General features: G+C 39.2%; 1 protein-coding gene across 1 annotated transcript in view; it reads left to right on the forward strand.

The window, feature by feature from the left end:
- sema5a (sema domain, seven thrombospondin repeats (type 1 and type 1-like), transmembrane domain (TM) and short cytoplasmic domain, (semaphorin) 5A) overlaps positions 1-19,016 on the forward strand; it is a 535,180-nt gene that overhangs the window by 192,191 nt on the left and 323,973 nt on the right. Inside the window, exons 3-4 of the mRNA XM_060899996.1 lie at positions 11,012-11,111; positions 16,321-16,366. Of these exons, the coding sequence (XP_060755979.1) occupies positions 11,012-11,111; positions 16,321-16,366 (146 nt within the window). The remainder of the gene's footprint in view (positions 1-11,011; positions 11,112-16,320; positions 16,367-19,016) is intronic.

Consider the following 19,016-nt stretch of genomic DNA (forward strand, 5'->3'; position numbering starts at 1 on the left):
GAGCCACGGGGCAGGCGAGGGCCTTTCTGTGTGGAGTTTGCATGTTCTCCCCGTGTCCGCGTGGGTTTCCTCCGGGTGCTCCGGTTTCCCCCACAGTCCAAAGACATGCAGGTTAGGTTAACTGGTGACTCTAAATTGACCGTAGGTGTGAATGTGAGTGTGAATGGTTGTCTGTGTCTATGTGTCAGCCCTGTGATGACCTGGCGACTTGTCCAGGGTGTACCCCGCCTTTCGCCCATAGTCAGCTGGGATAGGCTCCAGCTTGCCTGCGACCCTGTAGAAGGATAAAGCGGCTAGAGATAATGAGATGAGATGAGATGAAACTTGTAACATATGAACTGTATGAACACACTATGTGGTACAGCGATAGAAAAATGTCAGTTTACCCAAAATCTGATGAAACCAAACAGTTCCATTCTCAAGAAGGAATAAAACAAGTTTAATCCTCATGCAGGTACATGCCCACATTTTTAACAAAAATTTTTAAACAATTTTATATTTGTAAACCACAAGAAAAAACCTGTAATATGATGAACTATCCCAACTCTCCCCATCTGGCCATTTTGAAAAAAAAAAATCCTTAAATGTTTTTTGCGGGCGGCATGGTGGTGTAGTGGTTAGCGCTGTCGCCTCACAGCGAGAAGGTTCTGGGTTCGAGCCCCGTGGCTGGCAAGGGCCTTTCTGTGTGGAGTTTGCATGTTGTCCGCGTGGGTTTCCTCCGGGTGCTCCGGTTTCCCCCACAGTCCAAAGACATGCAGGTTAGGTTAACTGGTGACTCTAAGGCTACATCCACACGACAACGGCAACGAGATGTTATTAAAAAAATATCGCGTCCACATGGGCAATGGATCAGTAAAATATCAGGTACATATGGCAACGCAACGCTTGCTGAAAACGATGCAATACACATGCCACACCTCTAGGGGCACTGTAAGACGGTCCTTTCGGAGACACCAGAACAATAGAAGTAGTAAGGACGCACGCGCATAAACTATTATGCGCGAGACTTCATATTAGCCACAAAGTCAGAAAAATCTGTTCGTAAAATTACTTTATAATGACCAGGGGTTAAATTGGGCCGGGGCTCTCCGGGGCTGAGCCCCGGCACATAAGCTCGGAGCGGATGGCATATGATCACGCACACATCAAAAGCAACAAACCCTTTTCACGATTTTCAGTTCTGAATAATTAAATATCGTTTTATTAATCAATAAACCCATGACTTTTATGAGATAGATCATAGTTTTCCTGATAACAAGACGACCTGTCAAAGCTATTTAGAACAGAACTTGCGATCAGAGATTCTGGTTTCTGGAACACTGCGTGGGTTGCCAATTCCGCTTTTTATAAGCGACTTTGGGGTTTCTTTTTTTGTGAGCTCGCTTTAAAAAAAAATCAGAAGTCGTGGTTTGCGGGTTTTTGGGCTTGTGTTTCAGCGTTGTGACTTGTTTATAATTTTCTCCGTACACCGTCTCCCCTTTTACCTGCATACGATCCTAATCCATCAGAGGTGCTTGAACGAACTGTCTGTGCATTTGGCGAGTTCAATTTCCATAGTCCCCAGTTATCGACAGAAATTAGCCAGGGGGAAGGGGGAGATGTCAGTTCATTATCATCTCATCTCATTATCTCTAGCCGCTTTATCCTTCTACAGGGTCGCAGGCAAGCTGGAGCCTATCCCAGCTGACTACGGGCGAAAGGCGGGGTACACCCTGGACAAGTCGCCAGGTCATCACAGGGCTGACACATAGACACAGACAACCATTCACACTCACATTCACACCTACGGTCAATTTAGAGTCACCAGTTAACCTAACCTGCATGTCTTTGGACTGTGGGGGAAACCGGAGCACCCGGAGGAAACCCACGCGGACACGGGGAGAACATGAAAACTCCGCACAGAAAGGCCCTCGCCGGCCCCGGGGCTCGAACCCAGGACCTTCTTGCTGTGAGGCGATAGCGCTAACCACTACACCACCGTGCCGCCCGTTCATTATCATATTTTTTATTATTAAAAACAAAATATCAAATAATACTGAAGAGGGGAAAAAATAATACTGATCTAAATATGTTGTGTTGACTACGGGCCAACACAACATATTTAGATCAGTATTATTTTTTCCCCTCTTCAGTATTATTTGATATTTTGTTTTTAATAATAAAAAAATATAATGATTATGTTCACTGTATTGTTAATATTATTAGTGTTTTATTATTTATTAATATTTAATTTAATGTTAATTTATTATTATTTATTGTTATTATTATGTATTCAATTATTTATTTGGCATGTGGTGCTTTTTGTATTGTCTAGAACATACATAAGATGAGCATATTATAGCAGCAAAATAGAAGCACAATCATTTGAATGCAGCAAAACTTTTGCTGCATTCAAATGATTGTGCTTCTATTTTGCTGCTATAATATGCTCATCTTATGTATGTTCTAGACAATACAAAAAGCACCACATGCCAAATAAATAATTGAATACATAATAATAACAATAATAATAAATGCTTCCAATGTTATAGTGTTGTTTGTATTTGGTTGCATTCACTGCATGAATATATTTGATTGACAATTTGACTGACAGTGTTTTGGCATATTTAACATTTATCCTCCAAAATAAATCAACTGTTTTGGTTTAAGATTGTGCAAGCCTTCAAATTTTCTCACTGAACATTTCTCCTTCACATTTTTCACCTGTAGGCATGTGACAAGATTTAACATGATATTGCTCAACCTACCTCTGTAAAGTCAGCTAACAACTTATTAAAATGCACCAGAATTCAGCAAATAACATGTATGATAATAAAAAACTTCTGGGGGAGGACCCCCAGACCCCCCACTAATCATTTCCTTCAAACCAATGTACAACAACCTGTACAATCTGTTACATTGGCCAACCAATCTACATTCAAACTGCCATAATGTGTAGGGGGGCACTACAAGATACACATAGGCCTACAACACACAGATAAGGTGTATATCTCTGTGCAATATGATATGGTTATCAAATTAGAGGGTTATTTTCCAAAAAGTATATTGGGGCAGGGCGGCGGGGGCAGGGGCGGGTACGAGGCAGAGCCCCCCCACATAACCAATCCCAATTTAACCCCTGATAATGACCAAATACAATGAAAAGTATTTTTCCAGTCTCACCTGTGAAAGGTAATCCCATGCGATCTCGTTTGGATGGCAAACCTGTTGGTACAGTTAAACGCAGCACATGAATGAGGCATCTTTATTCTCCGCTTTGACCCATCCAATATGGCGGCGAGGATGACGTATGATTCTATGCGGAAGGTGGCGTCTTTAATGGTCCGGAATAAATTGAATGCTACACGTTGATGGATTAATTTGTTGTTCTACGCCCTTTTTGAGGAATGTATTGTAGGACTTAAACCAACATCTGAAGAGGTGAGATCGCTCCTTTTTTTCCCTATTTTTGCTGGCGGGATTGACTCTGCCCTAAGGGCTATTCTCTCACTCTCTCTCTCACTTTGCACCATTACACAATAAATATTCACAGTGAAAATATTTTGTAAGCGCGTTTCATGAACCAAGTTATAGGATTTGTTGACAACTCGCATCGAGTTCGTTACACTTCTACCTGGCGTGAAGCACATGTGGTTGTGACGTCATCGTAAACAAATCCGTTCTACTCATCCAGACGACTTCACAATGGCACCGTTGCCAGATCTTTCCACTCTGGAACCCGTTCTCAAAAGATTTCGTTTTGGGGCACCCAAAACGCCGGTGCCGTGTGGACGCCAGGCCGAAACGATAAACAATTTTATCGGATTCACCTGAATCCGTTGCCGTGTGGACAGGGCCTAAATTGACCGTAAGTGTGAATGGTTGTCTGTGTCTATGTGTCAGCCCTGTGATGACCTGGCGACCTGTCCAGGGTGTACCCTGCCTTTTGCCCGTAGTCAGCTGGGATAGGCTCCAGCTTGCCTGCGACCCTGTAGAACAGGATAAAGCGGCTAGAGATAATGAGATGAGATGAAATGTTTTTTGCCCCAGAATTTAAGTTTAATAAATAATACTGCATCCGGTAACTCTAGGCTACATACTTTAATTCCTAACAAACCCCGAATTCACCAGCATACACCATAATTACACCACAGAATGGAGGTGGACGCAAAGGAGAAAATACAAGTTTTGGTTGACAAAAATATTTAACTGCCCAGACCTGACTGCAGTTTTCAGCTTCATGGTGCCAAAGGAAGTAGGTTACTCTAAGGGGCAACATCTAACTTCTGATGTAATCTAAAACCTGACTGGTTGAAATTAATTTCTGGGAATACAAACTGTCCCAAGTCTCCCTGCTCTCCACTTTGGCTCTCTTATCTACACAGCCTAATTTACACCTTTACAATGTTCCAGAGCTCATGTTCCAAGTGTGTTCATGCCAGTAATCACTATTGATGAGACCAGGCATGCGTCACGTCCCTGTCTTCAGAATGACCACACCCCCTTTTGGGTGTAAACAAGTGCTGTAAAAATGATAGTGCCAAATTAGAGAAACCAGTGGCACCATTCCGAAAAGCTGCTGCATTGCATTTTGCTTGTCAAATAATTTTTTAAAGTTTATGACTTTCTTTACTTTCCCAAATATTAAAGGGCAACAAAAAGAAATCTGTAGCTTCAGGCCATCTTTTCTATATAATGACGCTGATTCATCATCAGCAACAACATAACATAATTGTTTGCCTGGCTACTGGCCATATGGTTTGGGCTTGTAATAGGTAAAAAGCAAGGTTATGTTCTTTTATGCTATTCAGTAAGCAAATACCTCAGAATTTGCATTTATTGCCAGTTAAATTAGTAATTAAGGCAAAGTACCTGGATGTGTTGCTCTCATGAATAAGTGACAGTGCCAATCACAATCACAGCTCACACATTTTGATTCAGTATTGTAATGTTTCCCAAGTAAGTGACTCCAGAAAGCTTGAGGGGCAGGGCTAAATTGAAAATTGTATGAATTATGGTTATAAATGTTCAAGACTTGATGTAAAGTGGAATAGCTCATAAAGTGACGTGCAAAATATGACCTGAATGTTTGAATAATGATTCGCAAAGGTCCTATAACTAATAATTGTAGAAGATTTGTGTTACATCATGGATCCTAGAAGATGTTGGTCTAAGTTGAGCTGTATGTCCGTTGCTTCTGTCTGCTGCCTGAATCTGATACACTTCTATACTGGGTCTCTCTATAGTCTCTAAACATGTCTGATTTATCCACATGCTCACATTCTGTGTAAGATTTTCAGTACTTCGATATCCAAAAAAAAGTCCACTTCGACAAAACTGCCCAAGTCTCACCCTTTCCGCAGTGGATAATCTCACTGGATATTGTAGATTTGTACTGAAGAACTGCAGCTGTAAGGATTCAGTATGTTTACATGCACACTAATATTCCACTATTATTCCAAACAGGAGCGCCGCTAGAAATTTTGGGCCCTATGAAAGAATATAATATTGCCCACCCCCAAATAAATAAATAAACCAACCTTAGTTTATCCAGAGGAAGTGTTTAGTGTAATTTTCGAACAACAAACACACATGAATTCAAAAGTCTTGAGTTTGTCAAATACCAGTAACGACCCACTGGATCTGAACACTTCTGTAATGATTCATTGCTCGTCTCATTTTCAGTGGCAATAAAGGAGATATTAAATATTTAAGTAAAAGGACACTGCATTTTAAATTAAGTTGTTCGCTTGATCATCCAAGCAGTGGCTAAGCCACAGTAATAATCTTCTGTAGCATTAACATTAGCATGTTAGGTTAATAGCCACCGAAGGAAGGTCAGTGAATAAATGTATAGGCTAACGTTCTTCGGAAAAAAAACTGGGTGAATAACTGTCGGACCTTTTTCTCTCTCTCAGGCCCTGTCCACACGGCAACGGATTCAGGTGAATCTGATAAAATTGTTTATCGTTTCGGCCTGGCGTCCACACGGCCCCGGCGTTTTGGGTGCCCCAAAACGATATTTTTTGAGAACGGGTTCCAGAGTGGAAAAATCTGGCAACGGCGCCGTTGCGAAGTCGTCTGGATGAGTAGAATGGATTTGTTTACGATGACGTCACAACCACATGACTAGAACAAGCAGCACTCTCGCTGTTTTGTATGAACCACTGCATTGCATTCACTTTTGTATACAGCTTTTCTTTTAAATAAACAAGTAACTGAACCATTTCTTGAATTTCTTTTTTTTTATTGGATAAGACTGCTTTTCAAAATGTTCACACACAATATAAAAAGTTATATAAATTATATAAAAATGCTTTTCAAAATGTTCACACACAATAAGAAAATTAAGTTATATAAAACTATGCACACTAATAAAACTAATTTGTACACACAGAAGGCACAATTTCCTTGCGTAGTCGCAGCCATCTTCTTCTTGTTGTTGTGTGCTTGTTCCTGTGAGTGCTTCACGCCGGGTAGAAGAAGGGGTTTATACGCATGCGTCTACTTCTTCTATTGTTCTGGTGTCTCCGATGGGACCGTCTTACAGCGCACGTAGAGGTGTGGCATGTGTATTGCATCATTTTCAGCAAGCGTTGCGTTGCCATATGTACCTGATATTTTACTGATCCGTTGCCCATGTGGACGCGATATTTTTTTTTAATAAAATCTCGTTGCCGTTGTCGTGTGGATGTAGCCTCAGCTTTCTGCTGCCTCTCTTTATGTCTCTGGTAACCCAATTTCTTCATGATGGTGTCAATCTACTGATGGTTCACCATCAATTCTGCTTGTACCTGTGTGGCTAACGTTAGTGCTGGATTGGAAAGCAACAAACCTAACACGCTGTCATGTCTTGGCTCTGCCTATGCAAGACTGTACCATGTAATGAATAGAGAGAGGGGTGAAATATAAAGACTGTCTAGTTGAATAATTTTGCGGAAAATGGAAAACCAAACCAAAAGGTTGTTGTATTCGCTCATTTTGAGAGACAAAATTATTTAAAATAGTTTTATTAAATTAACTTGTACATGGTAATAATATTAATATTGTCCTCTGAGGGCCCTCTGTTGATGCTGGGCCCTTAGAATCATCCAAACACCCCCCACGGCGCCCCTGATTCCAAAGATTATACAAATTTGATATGAGTCATGCAAACACCATATTCCAAATTTGGCATTTTCCGATTAAGACGTGGCATATGCTGATACTGTATTATTCAGGTTTTGGGAGCATTTCTTTGGACATGTATACAGTGCATTCAGAATATCTGTCTCTACTGAGGTTTTTAAGGCAGTTTATGACACACAGCTTCTTGCCTGTTTATGGTCAGTTCTGTGTTCGTTGTACACAACTAAACAATCAGAGTATGCACAGCTTCATGTAAACAAGAATATTAATGGGATATTCATTTTCATTAGCAATGTAGCCACTCTTAGTGGGGTGGCATGGTGGTGTAGTGGTTAGCACTGTCACCTCACAGCAAGAAGGTCCTGGGTTCGAGCCCAGCGGCTGAAAAGGGCCTTTCTGTGTGGAGTTTGCATGTTCTCCCCATGCCCGCGTGGGTTTCCTCTGGGTGCTCCAGTTTCCCCCACAGTCCAAAGACATGCAGGTTGGGTTAATTGGTGGCTCTAAATTGACCGTAGGTGTGAATGTGAGTGTGAATGGTTGTCTGTGTCTATGTGTCAGCCCTGCGATGACCTGGTGACTTGTCCAGGGTGTACCCTGCCTCTCACCCATAGTCAGCTGGGATAGGCTCCAGCTTGTCTGTGACCCTGTTGGGATAAGCAGCTACAGATAATGGATGGATGGATGTAAACCTCTTAGTAGGAATGTTGTCTTTTTCCGAATAAGGGTAAATATCTGAATATTTTGTGCATGTAAATGTAGTATTTGACTTTCCTGTACTCATCCCAAATACTAAGCACCCTTGCAATACATTCAGATTTATCACATCTGTACACCTGATTTATCAGATCTGTACACCTGAACCAGCTCACTCACTCTAACCTTTGCGATATTTTGCTATTTTCTAAATCTATATCTAGATATCTGTTTAACAGTCATTCCACAAAATTGAGTCATACATGAGCTGATAGCTGATGAGGTGTGTAGAGCCGAGTCGGCTATAAGCCATGTACAACGAGATTGAGTGGAATAACTGTTTTATTTTGTCAACATTCACTGGATTTTGAGATTTTTGATTTTTATTTTTCGATAAATAAAAACTTTATGCAAAATGTCTGAGAAAATCATTTCTGCTTAGAATGTAAACAGACCGGCGAAAGGACAGCAGCAATTTGTGAAAAATGCTACAATAATAATTCTTGAAAAATAAAAAATAGTTCTTACCATCAAATATTTTTATTCCATATTTTGTTGCTTTTTTTTGGGGGGGAGGGGTCTTCTTCTTCAGGGTTTTTGGCGGCTGGCAAACCAACTTAAATGGTACTGCCACCAACTGGGCTGGAGTATGGAACAGGAAATATTTCTTTTAAATATTTGCTCACAGTTATTTGGGGTTTTGTTTTGGAGTAGAATTTTTATTTTATCCTCGGTTGGTTCAGCAACACACTCTGCCGTTTTGTTTTTCTCTACTCACGGTATATGAGCTGATATCCTAGTACAACCCCGATTCCAAAAAAGTTGGGACAAAGTACTAATTGTAAATAAAAACGGAATGCAATGATGTGGGAGTTTCAAAATTCCATATTTTATTCAGAATAGAACATAGATGATATATCAAATGTTTAAACTGAGAAAATGTATCATTTAAAGAGAAAAATTAGGTGATTTTAAATTTCATGACAACAACACATCTCAAAAAAGTTGGGACAAGGCCATGTTTACCACTGTGAGACATCCCCTTTTCTCTTTACAACAGTCTGTAAACGTCTGGGGACTGAGGAGACAAGTTGCTCAAGTTTAGGGATAGGAATGTTAAGCCATTCTTGATGTAGGATTCTAGTTGCTCAACTGTCTTAGGTCTTTTTTGTCATATCTTCCGTTTTATGATGCGCCAAATGTTTTCTATGGGTGAAAGATCTGGACCGCAGGCTGGCCAGTTCAGTACCCGGACCCTTCTTCTACGCAGCCATGATGCTGTAATTGATGCAGTATGTGGTTTGGCATTGCCATGTTGAAAAATGCAAGGTCTTCCCTGAAAGAGACGTTATCTGGATGGGAGCATATGTTGCTCTAGAACCTGGATATACCTTTCAGCATTGATGGTGTCTTTCCAGATGTGTAAGCTGCCCATGCCACACGCACTAATGCAACCCCATACCATCAGAGATGCAGGCTTCTGAACTGAGCGCTGATAACAACTTGGGTCATCCTTCTCCTCTTTAATCCGAATGACACGGCGTCCCTGATTTCCATAAAGCACTTCAAATTTTGATTCGTCTGACCACAGAACAGTTTTCCACTTTGCCACAGTCCATTTTAAATGAGCCTTGGCCCAGAGAAGACGTCTGCACTTCTGGATCATGTTTAGATACAGCTTCTTCTTTGAACTATAGAGTTTTAGCTGGCAACGGCGGATGGCACGGTGAATTGTGTTCACAGATAATGTTCTCTGGAAATATTCCTGAACCCATTTTGTGATTTCCAATACAGAAGCATGCCTGTATGTGATGCAGTGCCGTCTAAGGGCCCGAAGATCACAGGCACCCAGTATGGTTTTCCGGCCTTGACCCTTACGCACAGAGATTCTTTCAGATTCTCTGAATCTTTTGATGATATTATGCACTGTAGATGATGATATGTTCAAACTCTTTGCAATTTTACACTGTCGAACTCCTTTCTGATATTGCTCCACTATTTGTCAGCGCAGAATTAGGGGGATTGGTGATCCTCTTCCCATCTTTACTTCTGAGAGCCGCTGCCACTCAAAGATGCTCTTTTTATACCCAGTCATGTTAATAACCTATTGCCAATTGACCTAATGAGTTGCAATTTGGTCCTCCAGCTGTTCCTTTTTTGTACCTTTAACTTTTCCAGCCTCTTATTGCCCCTGTCCCAACTTTTTTGAGATGTGTTGCGGTCATGAAATTTCAAATGAGCCAATATTTGGCATGAAATTTCAAAATGTCTCACTTTCGACATTTGATATGTTGTCTATGTTCTATTGTGAATACAATATCAGTTTTTGAAATTTGTAAATTATTGCATTCTGTTTTTATTTACAGTTTGTACTTTGTCCCAACTTTTTTGGAATCGCGGTTGTAGTAGAGTAGCCAATCAGAGCGTGCGATTGCTCATATCCAGTGAATGTGGATAAAATAAATCCAGATGTTCTGTTGCAAAGATGCATTGGGACAATGTCTGCTGTTAAAAAGTACTATGTAAATAAAATTTAATTAAACAGTCTAATTTGAAAAATCAATTTAGACAATGGATTTTGATGCATTTCACCTTGTTGATCCAAAAGCTGTACTTTATGTATCTTTACCCTCAGGATAAAAGGTAGACGTGGATTTATCTCCTGCAATGAGTGCTAGTTTAGATGATTAGTGCAAATGACTCAGTTACCCCTAGTTAATCAAGTAATCATTATTTAGAAACTCGATTTATCATGTTCGCGTCTGATGTGTGAATCTGCCTGGTTCAATATAAAAAAAAAAAAAAAACAATCTAGACATCATTAGACTCATATAGACAAAACGACACACGGTGATAAATGGCAATCAAATTTAATGAAACTTTCCCCCTTCTCTCTCTGGTAATTTGGCCTTATTGATCTCTGTGTCTGACTTTCCCTGATGTTGTGACTGTTGTCTGATATTGCATTAGGAGTGTCGTTAAAAAAAAATATGCTGTTAAAATTGAGCACATTTAGGCATATCTGGGGAGGGGAGAGAAATAAATGAAGATAGACAAGCTTGAAATTAGCATGACCATTAAACTTGATGTTTATCACTTGTGAGGCTTTGATGCCAGTGAGTAAGGTTAATATGAGATGTGGCGTAGAGACAATGACACACAGCTCTATAATATGGCAACACACACTGACTTGTCTTTTCTTCTGTTGCAGAAATTGAGCCGTGGCTCCATCGTTTTAGAGCTGAGGGCACGGTGGATTACTCACAGCTGACCTTCGACCCTGGGCAGAACGAGCTGATTGTGGGGGCAAGGTAATGAACTCTTACTCTGCTAGCATGTCAAATTCAGTTCATAGGTTCTGGCCATGTCAAATCAACTTTTACAAAACAGTAACTTTCCAAACTTATTCCAGACTCCACATTGGCTCCACGTTCATGGACAGATGTAAATTAATTCCATGATGCTGAGGTGTTGCTAATTTGATCAGGTGTAAGACAGCTTCATTAACTGGAAATGAAACTGGAAATGTGAGAGTGTCTCTGGTCCCTTTTTATCTATCTCTAAATAACCAGAGTGATGATTTCAACAGGATCCTGCAGAATATTGTTGCAGACCTGCTTTTCTCATTAAAAAAATAAATAAATAAATAAAAACAGGAGAGAGAAAAGGAAATGTGTTGGCAGCTGGGAATATTTCCAAGCAATTATTTAGTGACAAGTGCGGATTTGAGATGAACAAGTGTTAACAGTCCGCTTCCCCAAAGAAACAGTGCCAAAAGAGTAATTAGGGTTTTTTTTCCTCCACGAAACAAGAATCTCGGTTGAGAATTAATTCGTTGTGAATTTCTTATTTGCGTTATGCTAAACAAGTCCTTTGACCTGGAACTCCAGGAAATGAAGTTCGGCTTTTTAACCCTCTGCTTCAGTTCAAGTTTTCACTTTGCATTGATTTCCTTACAGTTTTCAGGTAGATGAACACTTTTTGGACTCTAACAGCTCTTGAGAGTGGATTCAGACTTTTCAACCTGATTGTAAAGATGTCAAATTATTAATAGGTGATTAACTGACAATACATTTCCACAAAAACACGTTGTACTTCTGTACAGCATATTCGAGTCTGTGTAAGAGAAGCATTGATTGGTTCTCGTTGTAATGCACTACGAGGCAATCAATAGACATGCCAATACAGTAAATGGCCCTTAATCACAGCAGTGCTTACTCTAAAATGCTCGTGATTACTACTTTGTCATGCTGGGGAACCCAGTATTGAGCTTTTACATAGTATAACATGTACCTGATTATACCTGGTTTCTATTTATGATAATTTGTGAAAACCTTAGAGCAACTGACACTCTTAAAACACCTGCACTCAGGACTGTTCTGTAAAGTACTTCTGTTTATAAAAGAAAAAAAAAGAAGGAAGAAGTCTTTTCTGAATATCTGTAGTGTTTCCTAATCAGTTATAAAAAGTAACATGAAAAAAAGTTTCATACTCCTTAGATGAGTTATCATGTAATTGTTCATTTTAATCAAGTTTAAATTTTTTATGAACGCTGGTAGCCAAATTTTATTTGACAGTTTAATCATACCAAGTATAAAAAGCTTATTTTTGTTGCATTTTTAAAACGCTTTGACAGTGATCAAATCCAATCTGCAAATCATGCCAAAGAAAGAAAGAAAAAAGGGAAAAAATGCTTTTCTCTGATAAAATGAATTGGTTAGTTATTTATTCTAAAATTGATCCTTAGGAGTTATTTCAAATGTGTGGAGTTTGGTATGTGGTCTTACACTCAGAAACATGCACCTTCTCATTTATTGTATGCAGATATTTTTTAAAAACGCATGAATTTCCACAAGATGTTTGGTCCTTGAAGCTGTATAAAGAGCTCTGATGCTACCAAATAATAATAGTCTGTCTGTAAATTTCTCAAAAGCAATAGTAACGGCCTTCTTGAAGCTTAATTACTTTTCTTTCTCAGCAAATACCTGTTTGATTGTCACTGATATCAGACATGTCAGGAGGTCTAAAGTTTGATTTGGCCAATAATATACGACCAATCATTCTAGTTTGAGGTTATAAGTGTCCTTTCTTTCGCTAGTGTTGCTTGAAAGCTTGTGAACCCTTTAGAATTTTCTATATTTCTGCATAAATATGACCTAAAACAACATCAGATTTTCACACAAGTCCTAAAAGTAGATAAAGAGAACCCAGTTAAACAAATGAGACAAAAATATTATACTTGGTCATTTATTTATTGAGGAAAATGATCCAATATTACATATCTGTGAGTGGCAAAAGTATGTGAACCTTTCCTTTCAGTATCTGGTGTGACCCCCTTGTGCAGCAATAACTACATAAACGTTTCCGGTAGTTGTTGATCAGTCCTGCACACCGGCTTGGAGGAATTTTAACCCATTCCTCTGTACAGAACAGCTCCAACTCTGGGGTGTTGGTGGGTTTCCTCACATAAACTGCTCACTTCAGGTCCTTCCACAACATTTCGATTGGATTAAGGTCAGGACTTTGACTTGGCCATTCCAAAACATTAACTTTATTCTTCTTTAACCATTCTTTGGTAGAATGACTTTTGTGTTTAGGGTCATTGTCTTGCTGCATGACCCACCTTCTCTTGAGATTCAGTTCATGGACAGATGTCCTGACATTTTCCTTTAGAATTCACTGGTATAATTCAGAATTCATTGTTCCATCAATGATGGCAATCCATCCTGGCCCAGATGCAGCAAAACAGGCCCAAACCATGATACTATCACCACCATGTTTCACAGATGGGATAAGGTTCTTATGCTGGAATGCAGTGTTTTCCTTTCTCCATACATAACGCTTCTCATTTAAACCAAAAAGTTCTATTTTGGCCTCATCCATCCACAACACATTTTTCCAATAGCCTTCTGGCTTGTCCACGTGATGTTTAGCAAACTGCAGACGAGCAGCAATGTTCTTTTTGGAGAGCAGTGGCTTTCTCCTTGCAAACCTGACATGCACACCATTGTTGTTCAGTGTTTTCCTGATGGTGGACTCATGAACATTAACATTAGCCAATGTGAGAGAGACCTTCAGTTGCTTAGAAGTTACCCTGGGGTCCTTTGTAACCTCGCCGACTATTACACACTTTGCTCTTGGAGTGATCTTTGTTGGTCGACCACTCCTGGGGAGGGTAATAATGGTCTTGAATTCCCTCCATTTGTACACAATCTGTCTGACTGTGGATTGGTGGAGTCCAAACTCTTTAGAGATGGTTTTGTAACCTTTTCCAGCCTGATGAGCATCAACAACGCTTTTTCCGAGGTCCTCAGAAATCTCCTTTGTTCGTGCCATGATGCACTTCCACAAACGTGTTGTGAAGATCAGACTTTGATAGATCCCTATTCTTTAAATAAAACAGGGTGCCCACTCACACCTGATTGTCATCCCATTGATTGAAAACACCTGACTCTAATTTCACCTTCAAATCAACTGCTAATCCTAGAGGTTCACATACTTTTGTCACTCACAGATATGTAATATTGGATCATTTTCCTCAATAAATAAATGACCAAGTATAATATTTTTGTCTCATTTGTTTAACTGGGGTCTTTTTATCTACCTTTAGGACTTGTGTGAAAATCTGATCATGTTTTAGGTCATATTTATGAAGAAATAGAGAAAATTCTAAAGGGTTCACAAACTTTCAAGCACCACTGTATATTAGCATCTTAGGTGCAGTACAAGCCTAAAGATGCAAACCATAGACACTATATGCCTTGGCACATCGAATACATTTGAGATAATGGGTCGTCTACTTTTTTGTATGTTTGTTTTTCTTGTTTTCTTTCAGAAATCTTGTCTTCAGGCTGTATAGTTATACTTGGTTTAAACTTGCAGTGTCTGAACCCTTGCATGTCAGCATAGCAAAATCAAACGAGGAAAAGAAAAAAAAAAGACCTGATTCTAAATAAACTCAGGTTAGTGACATGTTCTGAAATGAGGCATGCTGGTGTATGTTCATGTTAAGGTATATTTAGTAATTCGAATGCACAGAGAAGAGAAATGGAGCTTTATTTCCTTCAAATTTGTGTTGAATGATAGACCGTTGTGATGAAGATTGGAGAGATTGGCAAATTAAAATTCATGTTGGAGGTGTATTGCTGCTACTACAGTACTGTGCAAAAGTTTTAGGCACATGTAAAGAAATGCTGTCGACCAAATAGGGCTTAAAAATAATGAAATGAAATGTTTCAACATTAAAAAAAAAATACTATAAACAGCAGTAAGCCATAATAAATGAAACACAGTCAATATTTGGTGTAAGACGACCCTTTGCTTTACAAAAAAAAAGTAGTCTCAGGTACAATGAGTGCAGTTTGATAAGGAAATGAGCTGTAGGTTTTACTGAGCATCTTACAGAACCAGCCACAGTTCTTCTGGACACTTTGACCGTCACACTCACTTCTTCATTTTGCACCAAAACCCAGCAGCCTTCATTATGATTTCTTTATTAATCTGAAAAGTGGGCTCTTATGTAATATGCTGCTCAGATACAAACTTTTTTTTTTCTTCTGTAGCTGGAAAATGAATGTTTGGACTCTAAAATGTTTTTTGTACTGACTCAATAATGTAGAAGTCATAAAATAGAAATCTATTCCAAAGTTTGTATGAAGAAAAAAAAGAATAGGGTGCCAAAGACTTTTGCACAGTACTGTGTGTGTCTACTAAGGTCCATGACGTCCAACAAATTTCTTTCACTGAAAAGAATAGGAAACCAATTTAGCCTCCTATAATAGAAGTCTTAGTGCAGTTGATAGCGTAGTCAATAGATGCTAATGGAAAAAATATATTTTCCTACATCTTTCTAAATTCAAGGTCAAAGGTATGTTTACATCTGTATAATCTATCATTCCAGAGATGGGACTAATTTTTCAGATGGTTCAAATTGGTTACACAGAAGTATATCAGTTTCCACCTGAGCTTCCGCACATGGATATTGCAAAAAAAAAAAAAAAAACCCTGAAATTGCTTTTAACTATATTGCTTTGGTGTTGGTGCTTTTATGTAATATGCTGCTCAGATACAAACTGTTTTTCTGTAACGTTTAATTTTGTGCTGGAAAATGAACGTTTGGACTCTGAAATGTTTTTGTACTGACTCGATAATGTAGAAGTCATAAAATAGAAATCTATAAACAAAGTTTGTATGAAAAAAATATATATGGTGCCTAATACTTTATCTCCAGTACTGTATATCTAAAACAATGGAGCAATGAGACATTGCTAATAGGAAAAGAGACATATGCTATAAAGGCTAATTGAACAATATCATGTGGAGAAGTCAAAAACTAATTGGGGAGCAGCATTTCAATTATTCCACACTCATACGCAGAGATTTTAATTAAAGTTTCATAACCTTTTGCTTAAATAGGGCAGCCATCCAACAAAGGTCAACTTTTTGTTAATTTTTAATCATAATTCCTCTATTAGTAAAGTCATACAGGTTTGTCTTCTCTCTTCCTTTTTTTTTCTCCAGAAATCATCTCTTCAGGCTGCATTTGGAGGATCTCTCATTGATCCAGGTGTGAAAACCAGTAGGCTTTTTCTCATTTTCTCTTTTCCTATAAGCCTTAGAGACATCAGGTCAGCCTCAGATGCTGTTGCTGCTGTTGCGGCGGCTTTGTGCAAGACAAAATTACACTGGCATTCAGAGAGTCTATGGAGCGGGGAAAAATGTGTTGCTGAGTCTGAAAAAAAAGTGTGTTGCAACTGGAAATGGAATACAGGCAGCTTAAATATAAGCAAAAATAGGCAAGGCTTAACAGGACGGTGTGTATTCTGATGTTTGAAGTAATTTCGGCTTTATATGAGATGACGGTTAAACCAAGACATAAAGACGATTCAATTTCAGGCAGAAAGAGAAGAATGCACCTGAAATAGATAAATTTATCTCTTATGTAGGAAAGTAAAGTCATAGGTTTTTTTTTTTTTTGGGTCTCTACTCATTCATCACTATATATATATACTGTATATATATTCCCCCCAACTGTTCAAACTCAGCAGTTTCCTCTCAAGAAGTGTATATTAGTGAATTGTACAGAATTTTGCTGTTATTGTGTGGCTGCAGTTTGTACTTTCTCATCATTCCCCCTGCTGAGTTAAGCATCTTATAACCCTGTGGGTAACCATGTAAACATTTAACACCTTTGGGAAATCATTTGAACATTCCCCCTGTCAACAAGGGACTCCTCTGAAGCTTTGTTTAGACTTGTAAGGATTACGTAAAATCCTGGCCTCCCACAGCTTCGAGTTAGGATGTTGTAATCAAGCATGCGCAGAAAGAAAAAAAAAAGATGAGTCTTGAACATTCGATAATTAGTTCCTGCTTTGCGTCAGTCCTGCTCCTGTCCATGCTTCTGATCATCATTAACATCTCTTCCTATCAGTTAGGGTTAAGTGTAATTTGTCTCACTTGTGTGTTGTTAAGTTCTTATGTGCAATAGTGATTTTTCCATGTTCAGGATTTCCCATTAAAAAAAATGCTGAATGATTTTAAATCATCCACAGCATAGCATTTCTACCATTTCAGGTTTAAAGAGAGTATGGGAGGACGTAATAACATTGCCAACATTGTCAGTCGGGTACTGCTTGCTGGTTTCGTACATAAATTCAACCTTGTGAGCAGAATCTAGCTCCTCTTCATGTACATATATTTTACAGAGAATATGTTACTCAAGATTTCTGTTATTTACTCAAGATTTCTGTTGCTTCTGTTCAGAACAAGTGACTGAATCGACTGTGCTATGCGAATGCACACAATGGGAAGTAAGACTCTACCAAGGATTAGGCATTCATCCAAAAACCACTTTTGGTCAAAATGTTTTGCTGGCATCCCTAATAAATATAGTTAATTGATGTTACCTGTCTACTTGTCTAATGATAGAAGTTGCACATCCAATGATAGATCTTATTTCATAGTAATAAACTCAAAACGTTCTCCATTTAGTGAGTACACCCAGTTAAGAGCATGTGAGATAGGGAAGGGGTGAGGCTTCCAGGTAGTGTCAGTTACTAATATTGGCTCAAAATGCCTATGCAAATTATTCTAGATTAATATTGGGAAGCTGCAATGACCTGGCGACTTGTCCAGGGTGTACCCCGCCTCTCGCCCATAGTCAGCTGGGATAGGCTCCAGCTTGCTTGCGACCCTGTACAGGATAAGTGGCTACAGATAATGGATGGATGGATGGATGGATGGATGGTTGTTAGCTTCCTGCAGCTTGTTAACCATGTCCTTGCTTCCCAATCTTGCCTTCTCAGTGCTTGTTACTTGGTCCATGGATCACAGCTCTTGTATCCCAGACAAATTGGCTCAATCCTACTCCAGTTCTGCTCCAGATTATTGTCAGCCCATGTTCCTAATAATTAGTCTTATGTGTGAATTGTCTCATCTCTGTCTTTTACTGCTCTTTCCTAGTTCCAGCTTAGATGTGTTCTTTATTCCAGCAGTTCTGAGGTTTGATGGCTTGTTCCTTGTTTCCTTGGTTTCCAGGGTCCTAGTTTTCTACGGGCTTGTCAAACGTGTTCTTGTTTTGGTCCTTGTAGCTTGTCAATTGAGCTCAGCTCTTATATCTCAGTCCTTGTTTCCCTGTCTGTGTTTCTCAGTCATTGTTAGCCTGTCCTTGTTTCTTGGCCTTTGTTTATCAGTCCTTGTTTGCCAATCTGGGTTACTTAGTCTTTGTTGCTTGTCCTTGTTTCGTGGTCTTTTTTTTCCCCCTCTCTCTACAGTTTTGGTATATTTTCCTAGGTGTTTTTTTCCCCCCAGTTGTAATTTCTGCATGTAATCTTGCAGCTCCTCATTCCTCAACCTCTGTTTCTCAGTCTTTCTTGTTATTGTTTCTTGGTCTTTTATTTCTCAATCCTGGTTGGCCACTCTGGGTTTTTGAGCCGTTGTTTCCTGGCTGTCTTTTTCAGTCATAGTTTTTTTTTTATCCTTGTTTTTAAGTACCCGTTTACCTGGTCCTTGACTCCCAGTCCTTGGTTCTTGGCCCTAGATTTTTCTGGTTCCTCATGCTAATCTAGTTTACATCTTGACTTACACTAAACAGGTCTTCATGTATTATGAGCCATGCCTTGGACTCGATTCTTCAAAATGAAAGACTTTTTGTAATTCCATCTAACTGCCCCTGACTCCCATATATTACAAGATCATCACCTTTTGCAAAACCTCGT

This window comes from Neoarius graeffei, chromosome 19 (assembly GCF_027579695.1).
Source record: "Neoarius graeffei isolate fNeoGra1 chromosome 19, fNeoGra1.pri, whole genome shotgun sequence".
Taxonomy (NCBI): Eukaryota; Metazoa; Chordata; class Actinopteri; order Siluriformes; family Ariidae; genus Neoarius; species Neoarius graeffei.